Source organism: Salvelinus namaycush, chromosome 2, assembly GCF_016432855.1.
Source record: "Salvelinus namaycush isolate Seneca chromosome 2, SaNama_1.0, whole genome shotgun sequence".
Taxonomy (NCBI): domain Eukaryota; kingdom Metazoa; phylum Chordata; class Actinopteri; order Salmoniformes; family Salmonidae; genus Salvelinus; species Salvelinus namaycush.
In genome coordinates, this window is record NC_052308.1 from 65,861,853 (window position 1) to 65,888,528 (window position 26,676).

Genomic DNA, 26,676 nt, shown 5'->3' on the forward strand with positions numbered 1-26,676 from the left:
GAATGTCTAATAATATAGTACAAATCATACTCTGTGGTCAGCAGCATAAACATGTACAAACCAGTCCAATTTCTAGAAGCATAACTACATATCTTGCAATATTCTACTGTGATTGTGTCATCCCTTGTGGAAGAAAAGTGGCATATCGATCAACTTAACAAATCAACCATACCTTATGATTAGGGCCCTGAGTTCTTCCTAGTCGGGTTACGTGGCCTCAGGGCCCTAATTGGTGTCTAAACCAATCCAATAACTTTGTTCTGTTAACCAATCCTCAATAAGGAAACATGGTGTTAAAAATAGAATGGTCGACAGGTGGTGGTGGAATACCCATGATCCTTGTGCTCTACCTCAACCGGGCAGAGAAGCAGCGCATGTACTCGGTCATCCAACGGTCATCCACCACGGCCAACTCCGACCGCCGTATCTTCTCCAGGTCGGCGGAGCGTGCCCTCCTGCGGTCCACATCCCAACAGCGTTTATCCGACTCCCGTCTGGTCTGGACGGATGCGTCAGATGTGCGACTCTGTGGAGAGAGAGAGAGAGGTGCCCGGGAGGTTAGGGCAATGAGATAGGATAGGCGCTCCGCGCTCACTTCCGAAATACATACCACTCTTCTATTATAGATAGTTTCTGGGGGGAGTGTTGGATGATGAGATACGTTTCTCTGGTGTCCTTTCCATGAAGATGTGCCAAAAGACTCAAAATGCCCTCCTATCTATTATCCCTGAAATAACTCCATCTTATTTGCAGAATAGATGTTTGACGCACAGTAAGCCTGCATTACATAAGCAACACAGCTTTCATCCAGTATTCCTATAATGTTAGCCTCTTTTGATCATTATAGTCTTAGTCTGGCCTAAGAAACCAACTGCAAGTCTGGTACTGAAATACCATCAAATGGAATGAATATCAAACATTTTCCTAACCTCACATATGCCCAGCCTCTCTCACACACACAGTCACACACACACACTCTTACCTCATTTGTAGACCTCCTAGCAGATGACGCATGTCTCTCTGCCCAGTCGAGCCGGGACGAAGGTTGTCTGTTCTCCTTCTCTGTGGTGATGGCTGGGGGCTGGCTCTTTGCTCTGGAGGGCTTCCTGACAGGCGCAGGCTTGATGTCGTCACAGGAACAGTCCCTTTGACATGGTTCTGAGTGAGGGACACGATGGCGGTGGCGACGCTTAGGCTCAGTTTTCACCGGCTCCTCGTCTGATGACGCCTTGTCTGCTGGTCCCTCATCTGTTGACGTTTCAGCCGCTGGACCATTTTGTACTACTGACCCGTTAACTGTCCCCTCATCTGGTTCGTTTAGGCTCCCGTTCTCTATTACAGACTCTTTGAATGAGCAGAAATTGATGTAGTTTTATTATACACTATACTGAGAAAAAAGAAGAAACCCGCACACCGCTCTTGATAGTATCACTGCTTAGTATCACTGCTCTTTAATAAGCTTAACGTATCGGCCTCACGGCCTTCATCAGAGCTTTTATCAAAAGCGCTGACAAAATTCAAAAGGCACTCGCACATCTGAGCTATCTTTTTTGCAGGTGCATGGTAAAAGTTTAATAAAATTAGAAAAAAGAAGAAACCCGCACACTGTTCTTGATAGTATCACTGCTCTTTTGTCAAAAGCTCTGACGAAGGCTGTGAGGTCAATACATAAAGCTTATTAAAGAGCAGTGATACTATCAAGAGCAGTGTGCGGGTTTCTTCTTTTTTCTCATTTTATTCAACTGTTACCTACAAAAAAGATAGCTGAGGTGTGCGAGTGCCTTTTGAATTTTGAATTATACACAATACCAAACATTAGGAACACCTTCCTAATATTTAGTTGCACCCCTTTTGCCCTCAGAACAGCCTCAAATCATCGGGGCATGGACTGTACAAGGTGTCGAAAGCGTTCACAGGGATGCTGGCCCGTTCAAAGGCACTTAAATCTTTTGTCTTGCCCTTTCACCCTCTGAATGGCACACATACACAATCCATGGCTCAATTGTCTCAAGACTTAAAATCCTTCTTTAACCTGTCTTCATCTACACTGATTAAAGTGGATTGAACAAGTGACATCAATAAGGGATCCTACTGTAGCATTCACCTCATCTGGTCAGTATGTCATGGAAAGAGCAGGTGTTCCTAATGTTCTGTACACTCAGTGTATAGACCTAACAAATGAAGACCTTTTAACTTTACGTTTGTAGCTCAAAAGCATAGCCTTATTACAATAGGATCAACATGCAGGTGTATAAAAGTATTTGCAATAGTAGAAGATAGATACCTGTGGGTGGTAGTGCATCCAAGAGGGTAAACTCCTTGGCCTCCAATTCTGGTTCCCCATTCACAGAAGGAGGCTTCGGTTCCGGGCTCTCCCTTGATTCTGACTTCACTGGTGCTGTCTGAAGTTTGATGTCTAAAGGCGCGACTTTATTCCTCACCTTGGGGGTGGACCTGGAGTCTGACCCGGTCGAGGTATCCCACCCCTCCCAGAACCACAGATGTTTGTGAGCGTGCTCCATCACCCGCCTAGTCAACCTGTACTTCACTGAGTCCTCGTAACACTTGGAAAACGTCTCCCATTTCGGCTCTTTGAATTTCTTCATGTACTCCGTACGGATTTTCTTAGTCACCATGATTCCTGTTATTGCTTAGGTCCAATTTTGATTAGCTGACAAACTATGGAGGAGAGGAAAAAAGAGAAGTGTTATTACATACATAGCCCTACAATGCAACAGTAACTAGGCCTACGTTTCTATATTTGTTGTGGAATGTGTCATTGCAGGCTGCTGGTGACAGTCCCCCCACAGATCTAAAGCCTGTAGCAACCCAGAGCAATCCAGTGCACCTGGGCCTTCTAGAATTACCTGTCGGCGCTTCCCTCCCTCGAATACAGTAACCCATGCCGTCTGATGGCTATCTATACGCTGTGCCCCATAACGCCCATCTGACGCTAGAAATATACACATACTCTATATGTAGTAATAGCATCGTTATTACAATGTTATTTATGCCTAGCATACTATAACAGAATAGATGGGGATAGGGTAGGCCCTATGTAGCCTAGTTTTATAGTTTATTAAGAGCATTTCCATTCATAAACCAGCCATGGCCTAAATTGTTTCCACGACAAAAATCAGTTTTGTGGTTAATCTGCTGTTTCTGTTGCCCAAATATGGCGCAGCCGAGCCTGCTATTTGATTGAGGCAGACATTGCTGACGCCAATACCGCTGTCTTTATCACAACACTGTGCACGGGTCTATCGCTACAGAAATGTTATTGTTAGTCCACATACCAAAAGTAATTTATTACATGTAAATACTTAAAGGCAATAGGGTGACGAAAACATGCACAGCTGGTGGCGTCGACGTTTTCTTCTACTTGCGCACTATAGTGGTTGTAAACACGACCAGAACAGGTTATTAGCGGTGCATATAAGCTTACCCCTCACACGGACTTCATTATGGAGAATTACAGAACAACATAATTTTCACTTCAAGTATTCCACCATTATAACAGTCTGTTGTTGCGCATATCTTGGCATTGAATCGTCGTCAGAATATAGCCCTCTCAACCCTGGCATTAAAGATGTTTCTCCATTAAAAGCTATAGGAAGTGCAATGCGCATGCCCAGAACTGCATGGTACTGGCGCGCGTCTCTTCCTATGATGTATTTTATTCTACAGCGTGTAATTGCTTCAACAAGTGTGTAATCTTTTTTTGTTGATAAACGAGTACACATGGTAATGCGAATTCTGTGGGGGGGTTTTCAGCCTCAAAGGTATTTTTTTCAGTTGTGAAATATCAAATGATTAGCTTGCTCATGTGATTTAAAATCAATGTCAGTATTGGTATTGTAGTCGAATGGACACATTTGGTGACAAAGAAGATCTGCTGTGAGCAAGGGTTTGCTGTGACTACTCCTTGGTGAAAGAATGCTATGTCATTGTTTAGTATGAATCTAACACAGAAAATACATTCATTCCCTCTCAGTTCAATAAAATATAGGCAAATGTTTGTTGAATAAATAGTTATGGAGAACAATTCGTATTTTAGGCACATTGATAATATTATTGTAAAATAGAGTTAATATCACAAAGGAGGTCTGCTCAATGATTTATATCCTTATATCCATGACATTGTTTGTCTTGTCAGGGACATTTAGAACAATTTACTTAACACTTGTTGGCCTACTTGAGCTCATTGTTTGTCCTTCCAGTTCCAGGTAGTCATATTGGCCCTTGTTCTTCAAAACATTGAAAGCCATCCAAATTGAAAGTGTCTCATAATGTTTAGGCTATTTATGTTGCTATGTGCCAAAAATGAATGAATCTTTGCCCTAATGGGTTTTTAATAGTTGCGCATCATAAAACGCACACCAAGGCCTATTTTAAGTGTTGATTGTGTTGTAATGCACCTAAAAAAAATAATAATAACAGAAACACGTTTGAAAATAGATGGTTTTTATTTCCTATGTGGATCTCTTGATGGTTAGTAGTTGATAATGTTTGGCTCGAGTACAGATAGCACGTACATCTGAGCCATTATCGGGTAACCAGAGAAAACAACGTTGTGGTCACCCTCTGTCCCTCTTGCTTGTCCCCAAAACAGACTGTGCTCACCAAAAAATACCAAATGATGGACGATCAATAAATATCATTTATGTACATTTTACATTCACATGTTGGTATTTTTTCCTCACACGTCGTGATATTGACGTCATTCTCTCCGTTTGCTGAGCTTTCGCTGTTACAATGTAACAGTTGTATACAGTTGTCCCTTGATCGCAAGTCGGTGTGCCGTTGTTGCTTGGATCCTGAGCGAGATGTTGACAATGCATTTAGAAGCACTTGCGATGGACAATGCTGGGACCTGCCTCGTCGTATTCCTGCTTGGTGATCCACATTGCCTGGAAAGTGGACAGGGAAGCCAGGATAGAGCCACCGATCCAGACGGAGTATTTACGCTCAGGTGGGGCAATGATCTATGCCAAGTGAGAAAAGGAGTATTAGATACTGGGTACCATAGGTAGCACAGGTAACACAATGACAATGAAACAATTATGCAGACCTATGGCATCTCTTTTAACTATTTTACTGTGCGTAAAAGTATTGTGTATTGTAATTACCTTGATCTTCATGGTGCTGGGGGCCAGGGCAGTGATCTCCTTCTGCATACGGTCAGCAATACCAGGGTACATCGTGGTACCGCCGGAAAGCACATTGTTGGCGTACAGGTCCTTACGGATGTCAATGTCGCACTTCATGATGCTGTTGTAGGCAGTCTCATGAATACCAGCGGACTCCATACCTGTGCAGGTATACAAAGATCAATATGAATATTCAACCACTCTTTAGGCCGAAGATTTTATGTTGGATTATATTATAGGCCTATAACGGTAAATACGCACCAATGAAGGAAGGCTGGAAGAGGGTCTCTGGGCAACGGAAACGCTCGTTACCGATGGTGATGACCTGACCGTCGGGAAGCTCGTAGCTCTTCTCCAGGGAGGAGGAGGAGGCGGCGGTGGCCATTTCGTTCTCGAAGTCCAGGGCGACATAGCACAGCTTCTCCTTAATGTCACGCACGATCTCACGCTCGGCTGAAATTAGACATTTCCGTTAATGCGTTAAAGTATATCCCCGTGCGTCTGCGCTTTTGTGCGTAAAACGTTATAATACTTGAAATTGATCAAACAAGCATTTCTATGCAAAAACACAAAGTTCATGCTCACCGGTTGTGACGAAAGAGTAGCCACGCTCGGTCAGGATCTTCATGAGGTAGTCAGTCAGATCGCGACCAGCCAGATCCAGACGCATGATGGCGTGGGGGAGAGCGTAACCCTCATAGATGGGGACGTTGTGGGTCACACCATCACCGGAGTCCAGCACAATACCTAAACACAGAAAACACCACAATTCAGTAAAGCAGACAACCCAACCATCAACAACTTGAAATACAAATAACGAGTTGTGTGCGAAAAAAGGCGCGAGAGGGGAAAGTTCTTACCGGTGGTACGACCAGAAGCGTACAGGGACAGGACAGCCTGGATGGCCACATACATGGCGGGAACGTTGAAGGTCTCGAACATGATCTGTGTCATCTTCTCTCTGTTGGCCTTGGGGTTCAGGGGGGCCTCAGTGAGAAGGGTGGGGTGCTCCTCGGGGGCAACGCGCAGCTCGTTGTAGAAGGTGTGGTGCCAGATCTTCTCCATGTCGTCCCAGTTAGTGATGATACCATGCTCGATGGGGTACTTCAGGGTCAGGATACCCCTCTTGCTCTGAGCTTCATCTCCTACGTAGGAGTCCTTCTGACCCATACCCACCATCACACCCTGGAAGAGACAGAACAAGCCCATTGAGACACCGGCAAGGACATGGCGCACACGTCTAACAACTACACATTATCATCTAACGGTACACTACACCTTGGACACTAAAACGGCACGTCGCACCTAACACATTACACGTTAGCACTAGTAAACTATACCTAAATGCATTTTTTAAATCTTGAATTCGTATATATTTGCCAATATGCTTTTACGCATATCTTTGTACTTTGGATATCATAGTAGGCTATATCATGAGACAAGGTATGATGCCTTAATTCACATGACTAGCCATAGTTGGGAGTGGTGTTTTTACGTACCTGGTGACGAGGGCGACCGACAATGGATGGGAAGACAGCCCTGGGGGCGTCGTCGCCGGCGAAGCCAGCCTTGACCAGGCCGGAGCCATTGTCGCACACAAGAGCGGTAGTCTCGTCGTCGTCACACATCTTGGTGGGTTCTGAGACAAGGTGCAAAAGGAACACACATTTATCATACAGTATACTGTAAGTAGCCTACTTACTGCAAGATCTCTCACTGACATTACGGACCTACATTCTATGCGTAAAAACAACATTCTGTGTTCCCAAAGTGGGATCCACAATGTATTTTCTTAACCATTAGATCACAGGTGTCAAACTCATTCTACGGAGGGCCGAGTGTCTGTGGGTTTTCAATCCTCCCTTGTACTTGATTGATGAATCAATGCAACTAATTAGTAAATAACTCCCCTCACCTGGTTGTCTAGGTCTTAATTGAAAGGAAAAAACAAAACCTGCAGACACTAGGCCCTCCTACCTTAGATGCACTACATGAGCCTGGGATGCTCACAGGGATATTGGTATCCACAGTACTCCATCAATGATCAATTTTTCACTAAATTATTATTGTATTCACAAAAAATGTTGTATTCTCCAAAAATGTTGTTTGGAACATAAATGCAATATTTAAGCTTCATGCTGCAGAATTATTTCACTACCCCATGGCCATGCACCTCAGAAGTCATAGTAAACCTGCTTGTATGCTATTTTATCGCAGTCTAAAGTAAGAGTTGTGTTCACGAGTATGACAAAAATAACGTTTTAGTGTTCTAATTACGTTGTTAACTAGTTTATAATAGCAATAAGGCACCTCGGGGGTGTGTGGTATATAGTCAATATACCACATCTAAGGGCTGTGTCCAGGCACTCCACGTTGCATTGTGCATAAGAACAGTCCTTAGCCGTGGTATATTGACCATATACCACACCCTTCATGCCTTAAGGCTTAAATATGACACCGTAGTCTGACACGGTGGTCTCGGTAATTTTACCAAAGTGATCATGATAACGTTAGGCTACATATTACACATTGACCACAAACATTTCAAAAATCGTTTCACGGAGTAATTTTACATTACATATACGTTTTATATTAATAAGTATTTCAGATAATGCACATCATCTGGTTAAATAGATCGACAATCAATACACATATTGGGTAACCTATCATATAGGGTAGCTATAAGCATGTAATGCAGTCGTACCAGGAACTTTTGATTCAATACAAAGTTGTGGATCTCTTTCTCTTCTTGCTCTCACCTGCTGACATAACAGGTTTTCCAATATCCAGTAGACCTATTCAATATTTTGTCTGACATTATCTTAATAAATCAAATGAACTACCAAAATATAATTATATATTTTTTTTTATCTCAAAGACCAATTATCATTTATCAATTAAATCAACATATTTTTTTACATAGACGCATTAGCCTATATTATGCAGGTAGACTAATGTATCAAATCAAATTAATTTTAATCCTATCTCTTCTATTATTATAATAATCATTTGACAGAGGTGAAATCTGTTTAGTTTACGATAGTAGGCTAAAAGTTAAACTGAGCCGATGATTGGCTGCCAAGTTTCACTGACTGTCACAATACTGTGTAGATTATCTTTGATTTGTTTAATTCCTTATTCAGAGTCCACGATGTAATGTCCCAGAGAGAAAAAAATCCACTCCTCGTATTGACCCCCTCGTGCAGCAGCGTGGTGTAATATTCAACGGACCGATTCACTTACCTGGTTATCTTTTAGAAGCTCAGTTACAGAACTTTACCACTTCTGGTTCCAGCTAAGGACTGATAGCAACCGCCGTCAACCTTATATACCCGACGCCATCCACCTTTTTTCGTCTCCTGACAACCATTAGGAATGTCCATCTATTCCACAGGAATTCTCCCGACCCCTTCATCCATATTTGGTTCTTGGGACGGGTGCGCACTGGACACTCCCGTAGACGAGCGGTAAAGAGCTCAGGGTCGCACTTCGTAATGCGCAGGACGGTCCATATATGGAGAGGTAGTCCCGAATCCAAACTGTAGCGCTCGGCCCGTGTATGGAGAGCCGAGGGGTGTAATCCGTCGGACTCCTGCATGGCATTTTGAACACAGGCGCGCTTCGACGCAGGACTACACACGTCCATATTCCTCGTTCTATGACAGCATGCAATGCCAAATCATTCATTGATGCAAGGATATTGATTGTGGCTTTATTTTTTAAATCTCTTTGCAAATGACTTGCTTTCCGAGAGCACCTCGTCAAGGTAGCCTATGTTCTATTCATGTAATTTTATTGGTTTATGTTGATTCCTTTACAGCTAGAGCAGGTGCGAATTTATAATGGCTGTTTAATGGAACACTACAAATTATTATACAGTGAATCTCAGTGTATTTTACCCGGTTCTTTGTCAGATGCATGTTATTTAATTGATAAGAACATGTTAAGTATAGCATTTTTGGGGGCGGAAATTGTCTCTCAAATGGTCTTTCAAATATGTGTTTACGTGTAGCTGTTAGTCTAGTAATATTTTTTGAACAAAAAGTTTGAAAACACATTGAAAATTAAAAATTAAAATCCCTCTCAAACTTTTCACAAGGGTAATGATTTAACATTGACTTTATTCTGCAGAATCAACAACAGCAAATAGAGAGGGGGGAAGTTGTGTCAAGTTTGAGATGGGGGCGTTTGTGGTAGCTGGTCACTTGTAACTTCCGCATTTACTACAGTGGCCATGGTCTAGTTTCTCTGAACAGGGGGTAGCTCTGAACAGGGGGGGTAGGTGAAAGCAGATAGGACCCTAGCCATGCACAGTCGAACAGCTGCAGCCAGCCACCAAGGCATGGAAAATTCCTTTTTTGTAGCCCCAGCGTTTAAAAAAAGCATCTTTATAAACTGATATGTTTGTCCAACTGCTAACTCATCACTGCCAAGGTATCCAACTAAACATACTTGTGGAAAGGTATTTTAGTACAAGAAAACTAAATGTTTAAAATGGCATTATCCAACTTCCATTGGTCCCTAAAATTTATTTTAGCTTTCATTAGGCATGTTATTGACGGGATAGCCTACTTCATATACCAATATTAACATTTTGTACATTTGTCATTTAACGGACGCTCTTATCCAGAGCGCATACATTTTTGTACTGGTCTCCCGTGGGAATCAAACCCACAACCCTGGCGTTGCAAGCGCCATGCGGGACCAATACTCAGGCTCGTAAATGTAATCTCCATACCAACCGTACACAACACCACCATCCATGGAGGCATTCTACAAGCCAGACAGGAAGTCCTGTAATAAAATATTCCAAACCTAGAGCTCCCACACAAACAATCTGTCAAAGATCAGTGAGTTTCTACTAAGTAGTGTCAGCATCCATATGACAACTACTCAAAATAGTCAATCAAGACTATTGATAAGGTTTGAAAGAGTATGCTTAGAAGCCTATCAAAAGCACACTTTCTCTGAGGGAGTTCTTTCAATCCCCCCATATAGGGTTACTGAACTTTCAATCCCCCTCCCCCCATAACGGCAGTGGTGGTAATTTATTGTGTATGTCCCTAATTTAACCTCTATTTTCTATTTTTAGGACAAGACACAGAGGCCATCTGCTTCTGCCATCAGTGAAAGTGGATCAGTTGCAGACTCCTCGAAGGGTTGGAGGGAGACACTTGAGTCAGGCCCCGCTATTTAAACAAGAACCCAATACAGTTGGCAATGTAGGCTACAGCACCCAATGGCTTGCTGCAGAAATCCAATAGCCTATTATGGCATGTTAGTCAATGAGTGTGGCTTGTTGTTGAGTTGGATGTTGTGTAAATTTTGAGCGGCTAGTATAGGTATATTTTCCACGAGGTGTGTACTGTTTCATCTACCTGGTCCTAGCCTAACAGCTCCAGTTGAACCCGTGACATTTACTCTCCTGACTTTTACTCAAGCAATTATCACAGGAGATATAGGTGTATTGGAGATTCAGGATGTGTAACTACATATGTTGCTTTTTCCCCAGGTTATTGAGGTAAGGAAATAAAACAATATATTTTGTTTTTCAAAAACTTAAAAGGAGTCTTGTGAATGCCAAAATCAAAAGAATAGAACATTTACAGAAATATGACTTTTATTTAGAAAATGCAACACGTTATCTTTTTGTCAAGCAAACAGTAAAAATGGAAAGTAAGGAACAAACCAAGTGCAACCTGGGAGACATAGTTGTGAAAGGGGTCAGGGGTCATCAGATCTGTGCTTGCAGGTAATGTTCATAGTTGGCCCGCAGTACAAACTCAAAAGTGGGCTTTGATTTCAAAGCCTCCATCTCGTCCAGTTGAAGAAGGTCTTTGAAGTCAGGAAGGTAGGTCTGTAGAGGAACACCTGGAAAACAACAAGAGAAGATATTCTGAATAGGTTGGAATGGTCATAAAGAGGTACATAAACAGAGCAGTGACACTCAATACCCTTTTCAATATTTTGTAATTAATAACAAAAAATATTACAACAACTCAACAATCTCCTAAATATCTCTTAAGTAACTCTTGAAATGTGTTGTTAACAAACAAATGAACTGATGAGAATACAGTGAAATCCTTTGGTCAGACACCGAGACAAAATGGCTACTGCAGTGCTTACCTTCTTGTATGAGCTTGATGAGGATCTTGACAAAGATGCTGTCCTTGGCTGCCTCCAGAGGGTCATCGTTCCCATCAGCAGACGACCAGCTGTGAAAAACACAGCGGAAAGGAAGCTCAATGCAAACTTACAGTAATAACAATAATGCTTATTAATTCATTGCATTTACTATATAAAGCGCATTGACAGCGTAAAGAAATAACAAAAATGTAAGATAAGTGTCAAACAGCGTATTTACACCTATCAAATCCTTTCAAATTTGGAATGAGGAAATTAGCAAGAAAGGGAGTAAGAGTGAGATATTAGAAGGATTAGGGCCATTGAGCGGTACTTACTCGTCTTTCTTGAGGGCCTTGCAGAAGATCTCACACTTGAGTCCATCAATGTCCACAGCGTCCTCCTGCAACAAGAATATGGCCCATATCAGTAAACCCTGACAGACCTGATTAATCAACCCTGAGTTAATGATTCATGCTAGCGGCAGTAGGACTACCTCGTCTATGTACTCCAGTAGATCCAGAGCCTTCTTGAAGTCATACTCATTGGCTCGTCTGTTGTCATTACAAATATACAGCTGGTGAGAAAAGAGAAAAATGAGGTCAGTCCATTGGTATTTGTGGGAGCTGTATTTTGGGGTTCAGTTGGTGACAGGAGGATAGATGTGTGTGTTGTATTGTCATCGTGTGTCTGTGTGGTGGCAGGTATGTGGATTTATGTAGAGTTACTGGTTGTGTGACTGTGCGTGTGTGGTCTACTTAAGCTATAAGGCATGAGGGGGTGTGGTATTTGGCCAATATACCACGGCTAACGGCTGTTCATAAGCATGACACAAAGCGGAGTGCCTGGATACAATCCTTAGGTGTGGTATATTGGCCATATATCACAAACCCCGGAGGTGCCTTATTGCTATTATAAACTGGTTACCAACGTAATTAGAGCAGTAAAAATACATTTTGTCATACCCGTGGTATACGGTCTGATATACCATGGCTGTCAGCCAATCAGCATTCAGGGCTCGAATCACCCAGTTTATAATGGTGCATTGATAAGGTTGTCTGTGTTGGGTTATGTGGTAATGTGAGGGATCCACTGATGTGTGTTCTGACATTAATAAGGTTGTGAGCGCTGAGCAGGGGCATGGTGTCTGGGTTCTGTTGTTTCTCCTCCAGCAGCTGTTTGGGCAGAGTCTCCTGGTGCAGCAGGAACCGCTCCTGCTCTACCATGTCTGTAGGATGACAAAGAAAACACTGGTGATATCCCTGCAGAACTCACCAATTAGACACCCCACAGTGAACAGAGGTTTCCTTGCTTCTTTTGCATCAAACAGTGTCTGTTGTCTTAGGGCTAAATACTAACAGTTTAAAATACATGTTCATAACTCCCATTGACAATAATGTATGATTTAAGTGAGAATTAAGCAGCAGTATCTCAAGTAGCCCCTTACCGTCTACTTGTTTCTTCATCACAGCCTCAGGCATGTCTGATGCCAGGGCAGTCAGTTTACTGAGAGCCAACAGGGTCTTCTTCTTCACAAAGTAACGTGTCTCCATGTTGGCCTGGCCATACAGGGTTTTGTGGGCCTGGGAAGAGAAAGAGATGGGAAAAGAAATATCACAAACACAACACTGTTTATATTAACATGGGAAACTACACTATGTCTACTGTATGTCTTTTCATATGAAGCGGCATGTTCACAAGTTAGCTACTAAGGTCAACTGATGTGTGTGTGTGTGTGTGTGTGTGTGTGTGTGTGTGTGTGTGTGTGTGTGAGAGAGAGTGTGTGTTCCACTTACACTGCTGAAGTCATGTACGTGGATGTGGTGCAGCCAGCTGAGGTGTTCGTGGGACTGCAGGAAGCTGGCCAGCTGCTGGTGCTGGGCGATGGGCTGGGAGAGCAGCTTGCCCCGCTTTCCCTTCTCCATGTACCAGCGGAACAGGAAGTCCGCAAAGTTCTACAGGAAGTGACATGGAAATTAAATGAAACACGTAGCATCTTTGGAATCCTAGTCTAGTCCTAGCTTGAGAAATAACAGCATTTTTATCTCATAATGGGTATCAATGTATGATTTACGTGCGCTGTCTGAGTAATGGCAGGTAGGCTAGCAGTTAAGAGCGTTAGGCCAGTAACCAAAAGATTGTTGGTTCGAATCCCCGAGCCGACTAGGTGAAAATCTGTCGATGTGCCCTTGAGCAAGGCACTTAACCCTAATTGCTCCTGTAAGTCGCTCTGGATAAGAGTGTCTGCTAAATAAATAAAAATGTAACTTGCACATATCCCTTGTTAGTGCCAGATTTGATAAAACACCAGTGATGAAATTTGGTCGTGTTCAGTACGGCACACAGTAGCAAAACATTTTGCAAACAACAACAAAAATCTGCGTTCTTATTGGACCAGTTCAAGTAGTACCTCCCCATTTAAAAATTTCTCCACCTAATGAACACCACCCTGGTTTTAGAGGATTAGTGTCTGACCTGGTCGGCGAACTTGGCCATGTAGTGCTGCAATCTATTCTGGTTGTCAGTCTGCTCACACATCTGGACCAGGATGTCAAAGTCACAATATTTCTCTGCCAGTGCCGCCACCCACTGGTACTGACCCAGCTCCACTGGAACATAAGGAAAAGTTAACACCCTTAATATTATTTAAGTGTACATAACACCTTTATAATGGATGCAATAAGAAGTCAGACTTATAATTTATGAAAAATATCAGCTACATTTAGCTATAAAATGTGAAATTCCACTTATTTTGTATTCCAAAATGGCTTGACCCGGTAACCAAATACTCAAGCCAAAATGTCCACCCGGTATTTTGCATTCAATCTCCACTCACACAGTGGTGCGAGCAGCTCAGAGCGGCGCTGCGTGTACTCCATCTCCAGGGTGTTGTAGCGGTCCTGCTGGCCCGGCCGGCCCGGTCTCAGTGAGGTCAGCTGGGCAACGTAGCCTCCCAGGAGCACGTCCAGCAGCGCTGCCAGCTGCTCGTTCAGGCCATTGCGCAGCTCCGAGTCGGCGTGAGGGTACACGTCACGCAGGATCACCTCGTGCTGGCGGGCGATGACGGTACGCACCCCACCCAGACAGCTAGAGGCTGTGGGGAGAGAAAGATACAGGTTTAGGGATTAAGGGCGCATCTCAATTGTCTTACATTTAGGAGATTCTAAATTCTTCTCCTTCATCGCAGTCAAAGGGATCTAGCATATCACTTTCACCTATCCTGTCTTTTCAGATCAGTTGATATTAACAAAAGGAGACAAGGCGTTACAAGAAGTTACTTTAGACTACTATGTGTGTTCAACAGGGAATGTACCGGTCCATGGGATGTATTCTGGCTCAGCAGTGGTGCTCTCTGAGGCTCTGTACAGTGAGGCCTTGGTGTCTCTGTACTGACCGGCAGCCTGCAGCATGTCCTGGAATACAACACACAAACGTACACAAATTACTGACTGTGCCATTACAAGAAATACAACCTCACAAGCAACATGACATACAGTTGAAGTCAGAAGTTTACATACACTTAGGTTGGAGTCATTAAATCTTATTTTTCAACCACTTCACAAATTTCTTGTTAACAAACTATAGTTTTGCAAGTCTGTTAGGACATCTACTTTGTGCATGACACAAGTACATTTTCCAACAATTGTTTACAGACAGATTATTTCACTTTTACAACTCACTGTATAACAATTCCAGTGGGTCAGAAGTTTACATACACTAAGTTGACAGCTTGGAAAATTCCAGAAAACTATGTCATGGCTTTTGAAGCTTCTGATAGACTAATTGACATAATTTGAGTCAATTGAAGGTGTACATGTGGATGTATTTCAAGGCCTACCTTCGAACTCAATGCCTCTTTGCTTGACATCATGGGAAAATCAAAAGAAATCAGCCAAGACCTCAGAAAAAAAATTGTAGATCTCCACAAGTCTAGTTCATCATTGGGAGCAATTTCCAAACGCTTGAAGGTACCACGTTCATCTGTACAAACAATAGTACACAAGTATAAACACCACCGAACCACGCAGCCGTCATACCGCTCAGGAAGGAGACGCGTTCTGTCTCCTAGAGATGAATGTACTTTTGTGCGAAAAGTGCAAATCAATCCCAGAACAACAGCAAAGAACCTTGTGAAGATGCTGGAGGAAACCGGTACAAAAGTATCTATATCCACAGAGTCCTATATCGACATAACCTGACGGGCCACTCAGCAAGGAAGAAGCCACTGCTCCAAAACCGCCATAAAAAAGCCAGACTATGGTTTGCAACTGTACATAGGGACAAAGATCGTACTTTTTGGAGAAATGTCCTCTGGTCTGATGAAACAAAAATAGAACTGTTCGGCCATAATTGGAGGAAATAGGGGGAAGCTTGCAAGCCGAAGAACACCATCCCAACCGTGAAGCACGGGGGTGGCAGCATCATGTTATGGGGGTGCTTTGCTGCAGGAGAGACTGGTGCACTTCACAAAATAGATAGCATCATGAGGAAGAAAATTATGTGGATATATTGAAGCAACATCTCAAGACATCAGTCAGGAAGTTAAAGCTTGGTCGCAAATGGGTCTTCTAAATGGACAATGCCCCCAAGCATACTTCCAAAGTTGTGGAAAAATGGCTTAAGGACAACAAAGTCAAGGTATACCTTGGAGTGGCCATCACAAAGTCCTGACCTCAGTCCTATAGAAAAATTTGTGGGCAGAACTGAAAAAGCGTGTGCGAGCAAGGAGGCCTACAAACCTGACTCAGTTACACCAGCTCTGTCAGGAGGAATGGGCTAAAATTCACCCAACTTATTGTGGGAAGCTCGTGGAAGGCTACCCGAAACGTTTGACCCAAGTTAAACAATTTAAAGGCAATGCTACCAAATACTAATTGAGTGTATGTAAACTTCTGACCCAATGGGAATGTGATGAAAGAAATAAAAGCTGAAATAAATCATTCACTCTACTATTATTCTGACATTACACATTCTTAAAATAAACTGGTGATCCTAACTGACCTAAGACAGGGAATTTTTACTTGGATTATATGTCAGGAATTGTGAAGAACGGAGTTTAAATGTATTTGGCTAAGGTGTATGTAAACTTCCGAATTCAACAGTACGTATATGAACAAAAATATAAAAATGCAACAGGCAACAATTTCAATGATTTTACTGAGTTACAGTTCATATAAGGAAATCAGTAAATTTAAATAAATTCATTAGGCCTCATCTATGGATTTCACATGACTGGGCATAGGCCCACCCACTTGGGAGCCAGGCCCAGCAACTGGGGAGCCCGGCCCAGCACAAGGTGCACCTGTGTAATGATCATGCTGTTTAATCAGCTTTTTGATATGCCACACCTGTCAGGTGGATGGATTATCTGGGCAAAGAAGAAATGCTCACTAACAGGAAAGGTAAACAAATTAGAGAGAAATTAATTTTTTGTGCGTATGGAACATTTCTGGGATCTTTTATTTCAGCTCATGGACTAACACTTTAAACGTTGCACTTATATTGTTGCTCAGCATATATACAGTGCATTCGGAAAGTATTCAGACCCCTTGACCTTTTACACATTTTGTTAGGTTACGGCCTTATTTAAAAATGTATTAAATACATTATTGTTCCTCATTAAATCTACACACAATCTCCCATAATGACAAAGCGAAAACAGGTTAAGACATTTTTGCAAATTTATGAAAAATAAAATACCTTATTTACATAAGTATTCAGTGTGTAGATTGTCAAAGGGTCTGAATACTTTACGAATGCACTGTAGATACACAGTATATATAAGCACACCATATGATCAAAAGGCAACCATACACATGCATGGGAGATACGTGACTAACAATATGGATGTGGATACAGAGAGCCCGCACTGACTGTGTTGTGTACCTTGATGATGGTGTTGACACTGAGCACCACTTCAGCCCACTTCACAGAGTCCACAGGGTTTTCCTTCAGAGTCCTCTCCTCCTCTTCTAGTAGACACTCGAAGACTGAGGAGATCTGAGACACCTACACACACACACACCTCTTAATAACCTCACCTGAGGCATAAGACAGAAGCTTCCCACAAACCCAAAGCTGATGTTTTGACATTGAAAACATGATTTAAATTGGAATCTCAAATCATCTAAATTGTGTGAAGACCCCAACTATTATCTCTGTCATTGTCATCAGACCCCAACTCTGCTGGGGATATTATCTCTGTCATTGTCACCAGACCCCAACTCTGCTGGGGATATTATCTCTGTCATTGTCACCTCTCTGAAGAAGACGTCTGCGGCCGTGAGGCTGGTGGACACGGTTGCGTTGCTCTTCCTCAAGGCAATGAGGATGGCACGATTGACCAGCTCGCCGTGCTTGGCGTGGTGGTTCTTCAGCGTCATGGCCGCCTGTAGCTTCTCGGCGTGTTCACACAGCAACAGGCGCGTCGCCATGGGAGACGAGCGCACCGCGGTCTGGCCCAGCCGGTCCAGGAGACCCACCTGTGGGGGAAGGGAGGTGGAGTGGGGGAGAGAGCAAGACATTTTTTTTATTTTACCTTTATTTAACCTGGTTGGCCAGTTGAGAACAAGTTTTTATTTACAACTGCGACCTGGCCAAGATAAAGCAAAGCAGTGCGACAAAAACAACAGAGTTACACATAAACAAACGTACAGTCAATAACACAGTAGAAAAATCTATGTACAGTGTATGCAAACGGAGTAAGGAGGTAAGGCAATAAATAGGCCATAGTAGCGAAGTTATTACAATTTAGCAAATTAACACTGGAGTGATAGATGTGCAGATGATGTGCAAGTAGAAATACTGGTGTGCAAAAGAGCAGAAAAGTAAATAAAAACAATATGGGGATGAGGTAGGTAGTTGGATGGGCTATTTACAGATGGGCTGTGTACAGGTGCAGCAATCGGTTAGCTGCTCAGATAGCTGATGCTTAAAGTTAGTGAGGGAGATATCGCTGAATTTGGAGACTTATTTTTGCAATTCGTTCCAGTCATTGGCAGCAGAGAACTGGAAGGAAAGGCGGCCAAAGGAAGTGTTGGCTTTGGGGATGACCAGTGAGATATACCTACTGGAGCGCGTGCTACGGGTGGGTGTTGTTATGGTGACCAGTGAGCTGAGATAAGGCAGAGCTTTACCTAGCAAAGACTTATAGATGACCTGGAGCCAGTGGGTTTGGCAACGAATATGTAGCGAGGGCCAGCCAACGAGAGCATACAGGTCGCAGTGGTGGGTGGTATATGGGGCTTTGGTGACAAAACGGATGGCACTGTGATAGACTGCATCCAGTTTGCTGAGTAAAGTGTTGGAGGCTATTTTGTAAATGACATCGCCGAAGTCGAGGACCAGTAGGATAGTCAGTTGTACGAGGGTATGTTTGGCAGCGTGAGTGAAGGAGGCTTTGTTGCGAAATAGGAAGCCGATTCTAGATTTAATTTTGGATTAGAGATGCTTAATATGAGTCTGGAAGGAGAGTTTACAGTCTAGCCAGACACCTAGGTATTTGTAGTTGTCCACATATTCTAAGTCAGAACCGTCCAGAGTAGTGATGCTAGTCAGGCGGGCGGGTGCAGGCAGCCAGGTGCAGACAGCCGGGTGCAGAGAGCGATCGGTTGACGAGCATGCATTTAGTTTAACTAGCGTTTAAGAGCAGTTGGAGGCCACGGAAGGAGTGTTGTATGGCATTGAAGCTCGTTTGGAAATCGGGGTGTGGAGTAACGAGGTAAGGTTGTTGAACTCAGTCACGACATATCGATCTTTATTCAGAAATCTGTGAGGAGCCCTGTAGTGAAGTCCGATCCCACGGTGACCCATATGATTAGAATTATTCCGGATTATTCGGGACTGAAATATATTTCTATGCAGGTGACCCACCTGTAGCAGGAAGTCCATGAAGCAGCCGTGGGCCTTCATCTTGTCCTCTAGCTGGTGGAGGATGATGAGGGAGGTCAGGGGGAAGCCAGCACTCTCTGGACACGACAACACAGAAACAAGGTCACTTCTATGTGGAACAATATATTCAATCATTTTGATAGAAAATAACTACAGGTTTCCATGTCTTCGCCTGTCTACATTTCTCTCCCTCTTTTTCTGTTATTTTTTCATCCCTCCCTCCCTCCCTCCCTCCCTCCCTCCCACCGTCAGGGACAGACTCGGCCCAGCGGGGGTCTGAGGCTGGGTAATCGTCCACCAGGTCCAGGTTGATCCGGGTCACCACCAGGTCCAGCTCCCCGCCCACCTCCCCGTCTCCGTCCTCCTCCAGGGGGAACAGCTCGTCTGTCATGGTCTGGGCCCCCACCAGGTCATTCCTGACAAACACAACAGTTACGTTCCACTCACAACATTTTAAGGTAAACTCAATAGTAACAATGTCTATTGCTTAGATCATTTAACGAGGTCATTCCTGATAACACATCAAATCATTTCACATAATTACTTAGTGGTACTCATTTAAAGTGTACACACCCCATTCACTCAATGTCTACATGTACTCTCTCACACAGTCACTCACTCCCTCTTTCTGTAAAGCTCTGCGCCCTCATTTGGCAGTAACAGCTGCTCGAGCTTACCAACAACTGGGCAGATGCAATCACAGAGAGCAAGTAATTACACAGACCTAAATCCACATCCTTCTCAACACAGGGACATTTTTTTCAGGGGAGAAACAAACAAATTCCCTTATTTTACGAAGGAGGTCTGTGTCACTGTCAATAAAACTCAAACTTCAGCAATTGGGGCCAACGTCACACAATCTTTCTGCAGACTTACCGGCAGAACTGCAGGAACGCTGCTTTTAGGAGTTTGGTTTTGTCCTCTTGCGCTACAGAATCCATCCTAGTCGGAGTCTCCATAGCAGTTGCCTTGAAACCAAAAAAGTGTGAATTCATAAATAATGTATGTCATAAAACAATGTGAACTCACCAATTATGTAAAAATAATGAAAATGAAAAAATAAAAACATTGCTAGTCCACCAATTTAATGTCATCTCATTATTCATACAAGTCAAATGACCCAATTGGTGACCCAGTTCCATATCAGAAACCTAGCCCTGCTTTATTTAATCTGACTCTACTCCCTACCTCAGGGCCGTCCCCAGCCAAGGAGAAGCAGAGGGAGTCCTCCATAGTCTCAGGCAGCATGGAGGCACTCTCCCTGGCCACCACGGCCACCAGACCACTGTTCTGGGAGAAGAACACTGGCAGGTTGGCACAGCAGCCCCCACCACGCAGACGGTCACCTGGAGAGATGAAGGAGGACGGTGAGAATGGAAACATGGGAGGCGAGTCTAGTCAAATTGACCATTCATGAAAATGGATAATGATCTAAAAAGACAAAAGGTTGTTGACATTTTTATGATAACTATGAATTACTGAGAGCTGTTGTTGTAGCCATCTACACCATTCACTCATCAATACCATTCAGTTTAAAACATTGGGTGCATGTCAACAGTCTCTAAAGGCTTCCTCATCTTGTCAAATGTTTTTTTCATTAAGAAAAGGAGATGAGGAAAGGGGCCAATTTTAAACTATTGAGAGGCACCCAATGTCCTCTAACCTTGAGTCCATTATCCATGTCTCTTACCAGGTGTGTTGAAGGGGATCTTCTCCTCAGGTAGACCTCCTCTGCCAGTACCGGTGGAGCAGGCAAACACCAGCTCCTCGTTGTACAGGAAGGCAGCAGGGCTGGAGGCCCGTGGTAACACCAGCCTCATGGCCTGGAGGGCATCCTCACTCTGAGGGGAAAAACACAACTTATCAACCATTAGACACATAAACATTTAAACTGAAGGAAGACCAATATGGTTGATATTTTCATGTCTGAAAAATAGCATTCTATTTTGTCGAAATGCATGAAAATGTAGAAAGCCATGAAGCCGTGAGCGTATTCATAGCAAGTCTACTTAGGGAACCTATTGCCACTTTCAAACCCATAAAAAATTTCAAATAATTTCATGAACCATAATAGACCATTTCAGTTGAAGCCCAACAGTGACCAGGGTTGAGTGAAGACAGACCTGGAAGGGGGGGTTGTACTTGGTGACCTCCACAGAGAGCTCCTCAGAGATGTTGTTGCCGTTGTCCTGCAGGGTGACCAGGCAGAAGTAGGCCAGGCAGGGGGAGTCTGAGGGGTGCCAGGCTGCTGCCAACACTACCAGGCCATCCCTGGAACACAAAATTATAGTCAGAAGTATGTAGAATCATAAAAGGTCGCAGTCACCAGCTGACTATTACATCAAATCATGTAGTGAGATAAATACACATCCAGAAACCTAGATGAGAGCTCGACTTACTGGCTCAGCTGCATGTCCATGTAGGTAACGTTCACTCCCTCCTTGATTTCCTCAAAGTTGCTCTCTGACCCCTGATTGATGACGAGAGAAAAAAAAAAACAGGTCACGCCTTCAGGACAATCATCCAATCTACTGGTTACTACCAAAATGAAGGAAACACCAACGTAAGTATCTTAATTGGGTGTTGGGCCACCACGAGCCGCCTGAAAAGCATTGATGCACCGTGGCATAGATTCTACGAGTGTCTGGAAGTCTATTGGAGGGATGCAATACAATTTTTCCACAATAAATTGCATAATTTAGTGTTTTGTTGATGGTGGTGGTGTCTCAGGCGTCGCTCCAGGATCTTACATAAGTGTTCAATTGGTTTGAGATCTGGTGACAGACACACACACACTTTAAACCCCCTATACTCCTTTGATACCCCTCTTTCAAAGTAACTGATATCTCTTCTAGCCATGGTAGCCATAATGTCTAAGCATGATGATATGTTCATTTATTAATTAACTCAGGAAGCACGTGCTTTGTGTCCCTCATTTACTCAAGTGTTTCCTTTATTTTGGCAGATACCTGTACAACCAAGGGGACAGTTCACCTCAAAGTAACGCACCATGATTTAATGCAACCTGACAAAGTAACGCAACACAACATTCATGTAAAGTGTGGTTCTGCTTACCCAGATGGCGTCGACGACACTCTCCGTCAGAGCGCGGCTGGAGTCCCAGCTGAGGACCTGGTGCTCTGTGACCTCATCCACCTCCCATTTACTGAGCCCACAGGAGGTCAGAGTATACAGGCAGCCCATCTCTCCCACCCACAGAACACTGTGAAGCTATAGAGGGAGAAGAGGGTATGTGAGCTGTTATCATATTACCTATTAATGACTATATTTTGGGGATTCATAGGACTCCACTAGAAGAAACGTGCATTGTTGTTGGTAAGCGGGGCGAGCATGCCAAAGAGGCTGGAGACGCGGCGTCCGATGCCGGAAAGCACCCCCTGGCCCTGCTGTAGCGCCCTCTGCAGCGGCTTTCCGGAGGGGTCCGCTCCGAGACGCATCAACTGGCCCTTATAGGATGACACGATGAAACTACCCCCCTGAGGGAAGAGAGGGATGGTGGGATGAGGGAGGAGAGGAAAGGGGATGAAATCAAAAGGCACATAATGTTTAATCAGGTAAATATCCTCAACATGTATCTGTGTGCATTTTACACAGAATTTGTTGGTAATTCTCAATCCACTAATAATGAGAACCTGCTCTATACATCCTTTATCTGTGATTGTGGAGCAGCGCTGTATTCAAGTGCATTGGAGATGTTGTACCCACTGTGGCTATTAAAACATGCCCTAACCAGACACAGTGGATAGAAGGCGGCATTCGCGCAAAACTGAAAGCGCGATCCACTGCATTTAACCATGGAAAGAGGTCTGGGAATATGACTGAATATAAACAGAGTAGTTATTCCCTCCGCAAGGCAATAAAACAAGCAAAATGCCAGTACAGGGACATGGTAGAGTCGCAATGAACACGAGACGTATGTGGCAGGGTCTACAGGAAATCACGGACGACAAAAAGAAAACCAGCCACCGATGTCACGCTTCCAGACAAACTAAACACCTTCTTTGCCCGCTTGGAGGATAACACAGTGCCACCGTTGCGGCCTGCTAACAAGGACTGCCCCCCCTCTCTCCTTCTCCATGGCTGACGTGAGTAAAACATTTAAACGTGTTAACCCTCGCAGGGCTGCTGGCCCAGACGGCATCCCTAGCCACATCCTCAGAGCATGCGCAGACCAGCTGGCTGGTGTGTTTACAGACATAGTCAATCGCTCCCTATCCCAGTCTGTTGTACCCACATGCTTCAAGATGGCTACCATTGTTCCTGTACCCAAGAAGGCAAAGATAACTGAACTAAATGACTACCGCCCCGTAGCACTCACTTCTGTCATCATGAAGTGCTTTGAGAGGCTAGTCAAGGATCACATCACCTCCACCTTACCGGCCACCCTAGACCCACTTCAGTTTGCATACCGCCCCAACAGGTCCACAGACGAGGCAATCGCCATTACACTGCCCTATCCCATCTGGACAAGAGGAATACCTATGTAAGAATGCTGTTCACTGACTACAGCTCAGCATTCAACACCATAGTACCCTCCAAGCTCATCATCAAGCTGGAGGCCCTGGGTCTCAACCCTGCCCTGTGCAATTGGGTCCTGGACTTTCTGACGGGCCGCCCCCAGGTGGTGAAGGTAGGAAACAACATCTCCACTTCGCTGACCCTCAACACTGGGGCCCCACAAGGGTGCATGCTCAGCCCCCTCCTGTATTCCCTGTTCACCTACGATTGCGTGGCCATGCGCGCCTCCAACTCAATCATCAAGTTTGCAGACAACACAACAGTAGTGGGCTTGATTACCAACAACGATGAGACAGCCTACAGGGAAGAGATGAGGGCAGTGTGTGGGAGTGTGGTGTCAGGAAAACAACCTCTCACTCAACGTTAACAAAACAAAGGAGATGATCGTGGACTTCAGGAAACAGCAGAGAGAGCACCCCCCATCCACATCGAATGGACAGCAGTGGAGAAGATGGAAAGTTTTAAGTTCATCTGCGTACACATCACAGACAAATTGAAATGGTCCACCCACACAGACAGTGTGGTGAAGAAGGCACAACAGCGCCTCTTCAACCTCAGGAGAATGAAGAAATTTGGCTTGTCACCCAAAACCCTGACAAACTTTTTTGATGCAAAATCGAGAGCATCCTGTATCACAGCCTGGTACGGCAATTGCACCGCCCTCAACCGTAAGGCTCTCCAGAGGGGGGTGCGGTCTGCACAATGCATCACTGGGGGAAACTACCTGCCCTCCATGACACCTTCAGCACCCGATGTCACAGGAAGGCCAAAAAGATCATCAAGGACATCAACCACCCGAGCCACTGCCTGTTCACACCGTTATCATCCAGAAGGCGAGGTCAGTACAGGTGCATCAAAGCTGGGGCCGAGAGACTGAAAAACAGCTTCTATCTCAAGGCCATCAGACTGCTAAACAGCAATCACTAACTCAGAGAGGCTGCTGCCTACATTGAGACCCAATCACTGGCCACTTTAATAAATGGATCACTAGTCACTTTATACAATGCCACTCTAAATAATGCCACTTTTATAATGTTTACATATCTTACATTACTCATATCACATGTATATACTGTATTTTATACCATGTATTGAACCTTGCCTATGCCGCTCGGCCATCGCTCATCCATATACTTATATGTACATATTCTCATTCACCCCTTTAGATTTGTGTGTATTAGATTGTTGTTGGGGAATTGTTAGATTACTTGTTAGATATTACTGCACTGTTGGAACTAGAAGCACAAGCATTTTACTACACTCGCATTAACATCTACTAACCATGTGTATGTGACAAATAAAATTAGATTTGAAGAACAATGGACCCACAACATACCAACTTACCCTAACAGCCACAACAAAGTTGCAGAGGTTTTCGCCCATGTCGACCACAGTCTCAGCGTAATTCCCCTCGTGGGCCAAACTGGGCCAGAACCGGGCTGTTCCCTCCGGAGCCACCGCCATGACAGAGATAGACTGAGCATTCAAGACAAAGTCCCACAACAGTAAACAACCATGACTGATAGTGAGTTGATTGGAATTTAAGTTAATTTGTACCTAATTATTAGCCTGGGTGCCAGCTTATTCAGTCAGGAATGCCTTGTCAAGACAACAACAAGTAGGCTAAAGCAGAAAGAGACTGACACTCAGGCTAGCTGCTCAACAGCTAACAGTTAAGTCATTAGGCAGACAGGTGGGAACTCGTCACACATTCGGAGGTTGAACAGTTTAGTTTCCTGATTGGTGATATAGTCATTGATTACCTGAACAGTGGCAGTCTCCAGAGGGCTGGGAGATGATATCGAGATGAGATCAGCATAGTAGACAAACTCACTAGTGGGCAGCTGGAGGCCCTTACATACTGACAGCTACGAAACACAACAGAGAAGGTTCACGCATTGGCACTGCATGTTTTTTAAATTATAGGACACACTGTATCAATGCCTTGCATATCTCATCATTATCAACCAGGGTTGTGTATCCAGTGTTGAAACGGAGTGACACAAAGTGGTAGGGTTCTACCTGAACTTGCCCAATAAGGAGGGCTCATTTTGTGTTCCGTTTCAAAGCGTTTTTCTACGGTGTGACCTACTGAACTGTACCTTTGCAACAGCAGTCTGGCAGATCTTCCAGATGATCAGTCTCTCTCCACACACCATCCAGGCCCAGCCACTCTCATCCACCTTCACAGAGATCTGGTCATCGGCTGAGCGACACAAAACACAGAACCCGAGAGCATTGATTGGGATGACCTGTACAATGCATCCTACAGCATGTATAACTCGCAGAGAGATAATGACAGGAAAGAGTCAATGACCCACCATCAGCCATAGTCAAAGCCTCCATGACTTTGACAGGTAGAGAAGAGCCAAACGTCTGGACATCGAAGTGGAGTGCTTCTGAAGTTGAGTAGCTCTGCACACGCGTGGGAGTTGATCTGGAAATGAGATGGCCAGCAGTTGTTTAAAAACAACACTCCGCGATTGACTGTGCCTGAAAAGACACTGTTGACAATGGCATGATGGAGCATGGACACTCACCTCGCTGCTAACGACGTCCTACGTGGGGAAAAGAGAAGCCCTGTAGGTGTACCGGCGAGACTCTTTCTACCGGTGACCCTTGAGGACTGCCTTCGGCCTGAACAAGGGGTGGGACGAGGGCTAAACATCGTAGCTATGCCCCAAAATGCTCAATATTAATTCAACTTCAGACAGCTCTTCTTATTTTGCGCGCACAATATGAAACTTCAGGCGCATGAAATATACGTCATGAAATACAAAATCAAATTCGCAGTACATAGTTGGCCCACTAGATCGTGCCATTGAATACATTTGTTTGGACACAAATTTTTATGAATAACATTGTCATTTATGAATAATCCCTTCAATTAAAATCAGCATTACACTATTACTGATTGTGGATTGATTGGCTTTTGCAAGTAGCTAGTTGTAGTGTTTTGGGTGTCAGTAAACAG

General features: G+C 44.0%; 3 protein-coding genes across 3 annotated transcripts; all 3 read right to left on the minus strand.

Moving 5' to 3' along the window:
- Positions 1-346: 346 nt before the first annotated feature.
- Positions 347-2,636, minus strand: LOC120022963 (centriole, cilia and spindle-associated protein-like). Its single transcript, XM_038966926.1, has 3 exons — positions 2,285-2,636; positions 983-1,344; positions 347-526 (listed from the first exon to the last, which is right to left on the minus strand). The coding sequence occupies exons 1-3, from the start codon at positions 2,634-2,636 to the stop codon at positions 347-349; spliced, it is 894 nt and encodes a 297-aa protein (XP_038822854.1).
- Positions 2,637-4,446: 1,810 nt separating this feature from the next.
- LOC120066369 (actin, alpha skeletal muscle 2-like) lies at positions 4,447-8,465 on the minus strand. The gene is made up of 7 exons (XM_039017691.1): positions 8,394-8,465; positions 6,650-6,789; positions 6,011-6,335; positions 5,736-5,897; positions 5,412-5,603; positions 5,130-5,311; positions 4,447-4,985 (listed from the first exon to the last, which is right to left on the minus strand). The coding sequence occupies exons 2-7, from the start codon at positions 6,776-6,778 to the stop codon at positions 4,842-4,844; spliced, it is 1,134 nt and encodes a 377-aa protein (XP_038873619.1). The 5' UTR covers positions 6,779-6,789; positions 8,394-8,465; the 3' UTR covers positions 4,447-4,841.
- A 2,284-nt stretch (positions 8,466-10,749) lies between these two features.
- LOC120066376 (nuclear pore complex protein Nup133-like) lies at positions 10,750-26,370 on the minus strand. Its single transcript, XM_039017704.1, has 26 exons — positions 26,243-26,370; positions 26,024-26,139; positions 25,805-25,908; positions 25,466-25,570; positions 25,047-25,178; positions 22,490-22,660; positions 22,239-22,394; positions 21,563-21,633; positions 21,287-21,434; positions 20,854-21,004; positions 20,352-20,509; positions 20,040-20,131; positions 19,410-19,579; positions 19,146-19,240; positions 17,531-17,755; positions 17,160-17,282; positions 14,587-14,686; positions 14,110-14,367; positions 13,749-13,882; positions 13,070-13,228; positions 12,721-12,856; positions 12,383-12,501; positions 11,770-11,850; positions 11,612-11,676; positions 11,277-11,365; positions 10,750-11,021 (listed from the first exon to the last, which is right to left on the minus strand). The coding sequence occupies exons 1-26, from the start codon at positions 26,368-26,370 to the stop codon at positions 10,885-10,887; spliced, it is 3,423 nt and encodes a 1,140-aa protein (XP_038873632.1). The 3' UTR covers positions 10,750-10,884.
- Between the last annotated feature and the right edge of the window lie 306 nt (positions 26,371-26,676).

What these genes read in the sequence shown, in the direction of transcription:
- LOC120022963 (XM_038966926.1), bottom strand. Translation starts at nt 2,636, where the DNA reads ATGGTGACTAAGAAAATCCGTACGGAGTACATGAAGAAATTCAAAGAG. An exon ending in GGATGCACTACCACCCACAG is followed by an intron (nt 1,345 to 2,284) that starts GTATCTATCTTC and finishes GCTCATTCAAAG; the next exon opens with AGTCTGTAATAGAGAACGGG. An exon ending in CTAGGAGGTCTACAAATGAG is followed by an intron (nt 527 to 982) that starts GTAAGAGTGTGT and finishes CTCTCTCCACAG; the next exon opens with AGTCGCACATCTGACGCATC.
- LOC120066369 (XM_039017691.1), bottom strand. Translation starts at nt 6,778, where the DNA reads ATGTGTGACGACGACGAGACTACCGCTCTTGTGTGCGACAATGGCTCC. An exon ending in CGCTTCTGGTCGTACCACCG is followed by an intron (nt 5,898 to 6,010) that starts GTAAGAACTTTC and finishes TTCTGTGTTTAG; the next exon opens with GTATTGTGCTGGACTCCGGT. An exon ending in CTACTCTTTCGTCACAACCG is followed by an intron (nt 5,604 to 5,735) that starts GTGAGCATGAAC and finishes GTCTAATTTCAG; the next exon opens with CCGAGCGTGAGATCGTGCGT.
- LOC120066376 (XM_039017704.1), bottom strand. Translation starts at nt 26,370, where the DNA reads ATGTTTAGCCCTCGTCCCACCCCTTGTTCAGGCCGAAGGCAGTCCTCA. An exon ending in AGTACAACCCCCCCTTCCAG is followed by an intron (nt 21,005 to 21,286) that starts GTCTGTCTTCAC and finishes TTTTCCCCTCAG; the next exon opens with AGTGAGGATGCCCTCCAGGC. An exon ending in AGAATACATCCCATGGACCG is followed by an intron (nt 14,368 to 14,586) that starts GTACATTCCCTG and finishes CTCTCCCCACAG; the next exon opens with CCTCTAGCTGTCTGGGTGGG.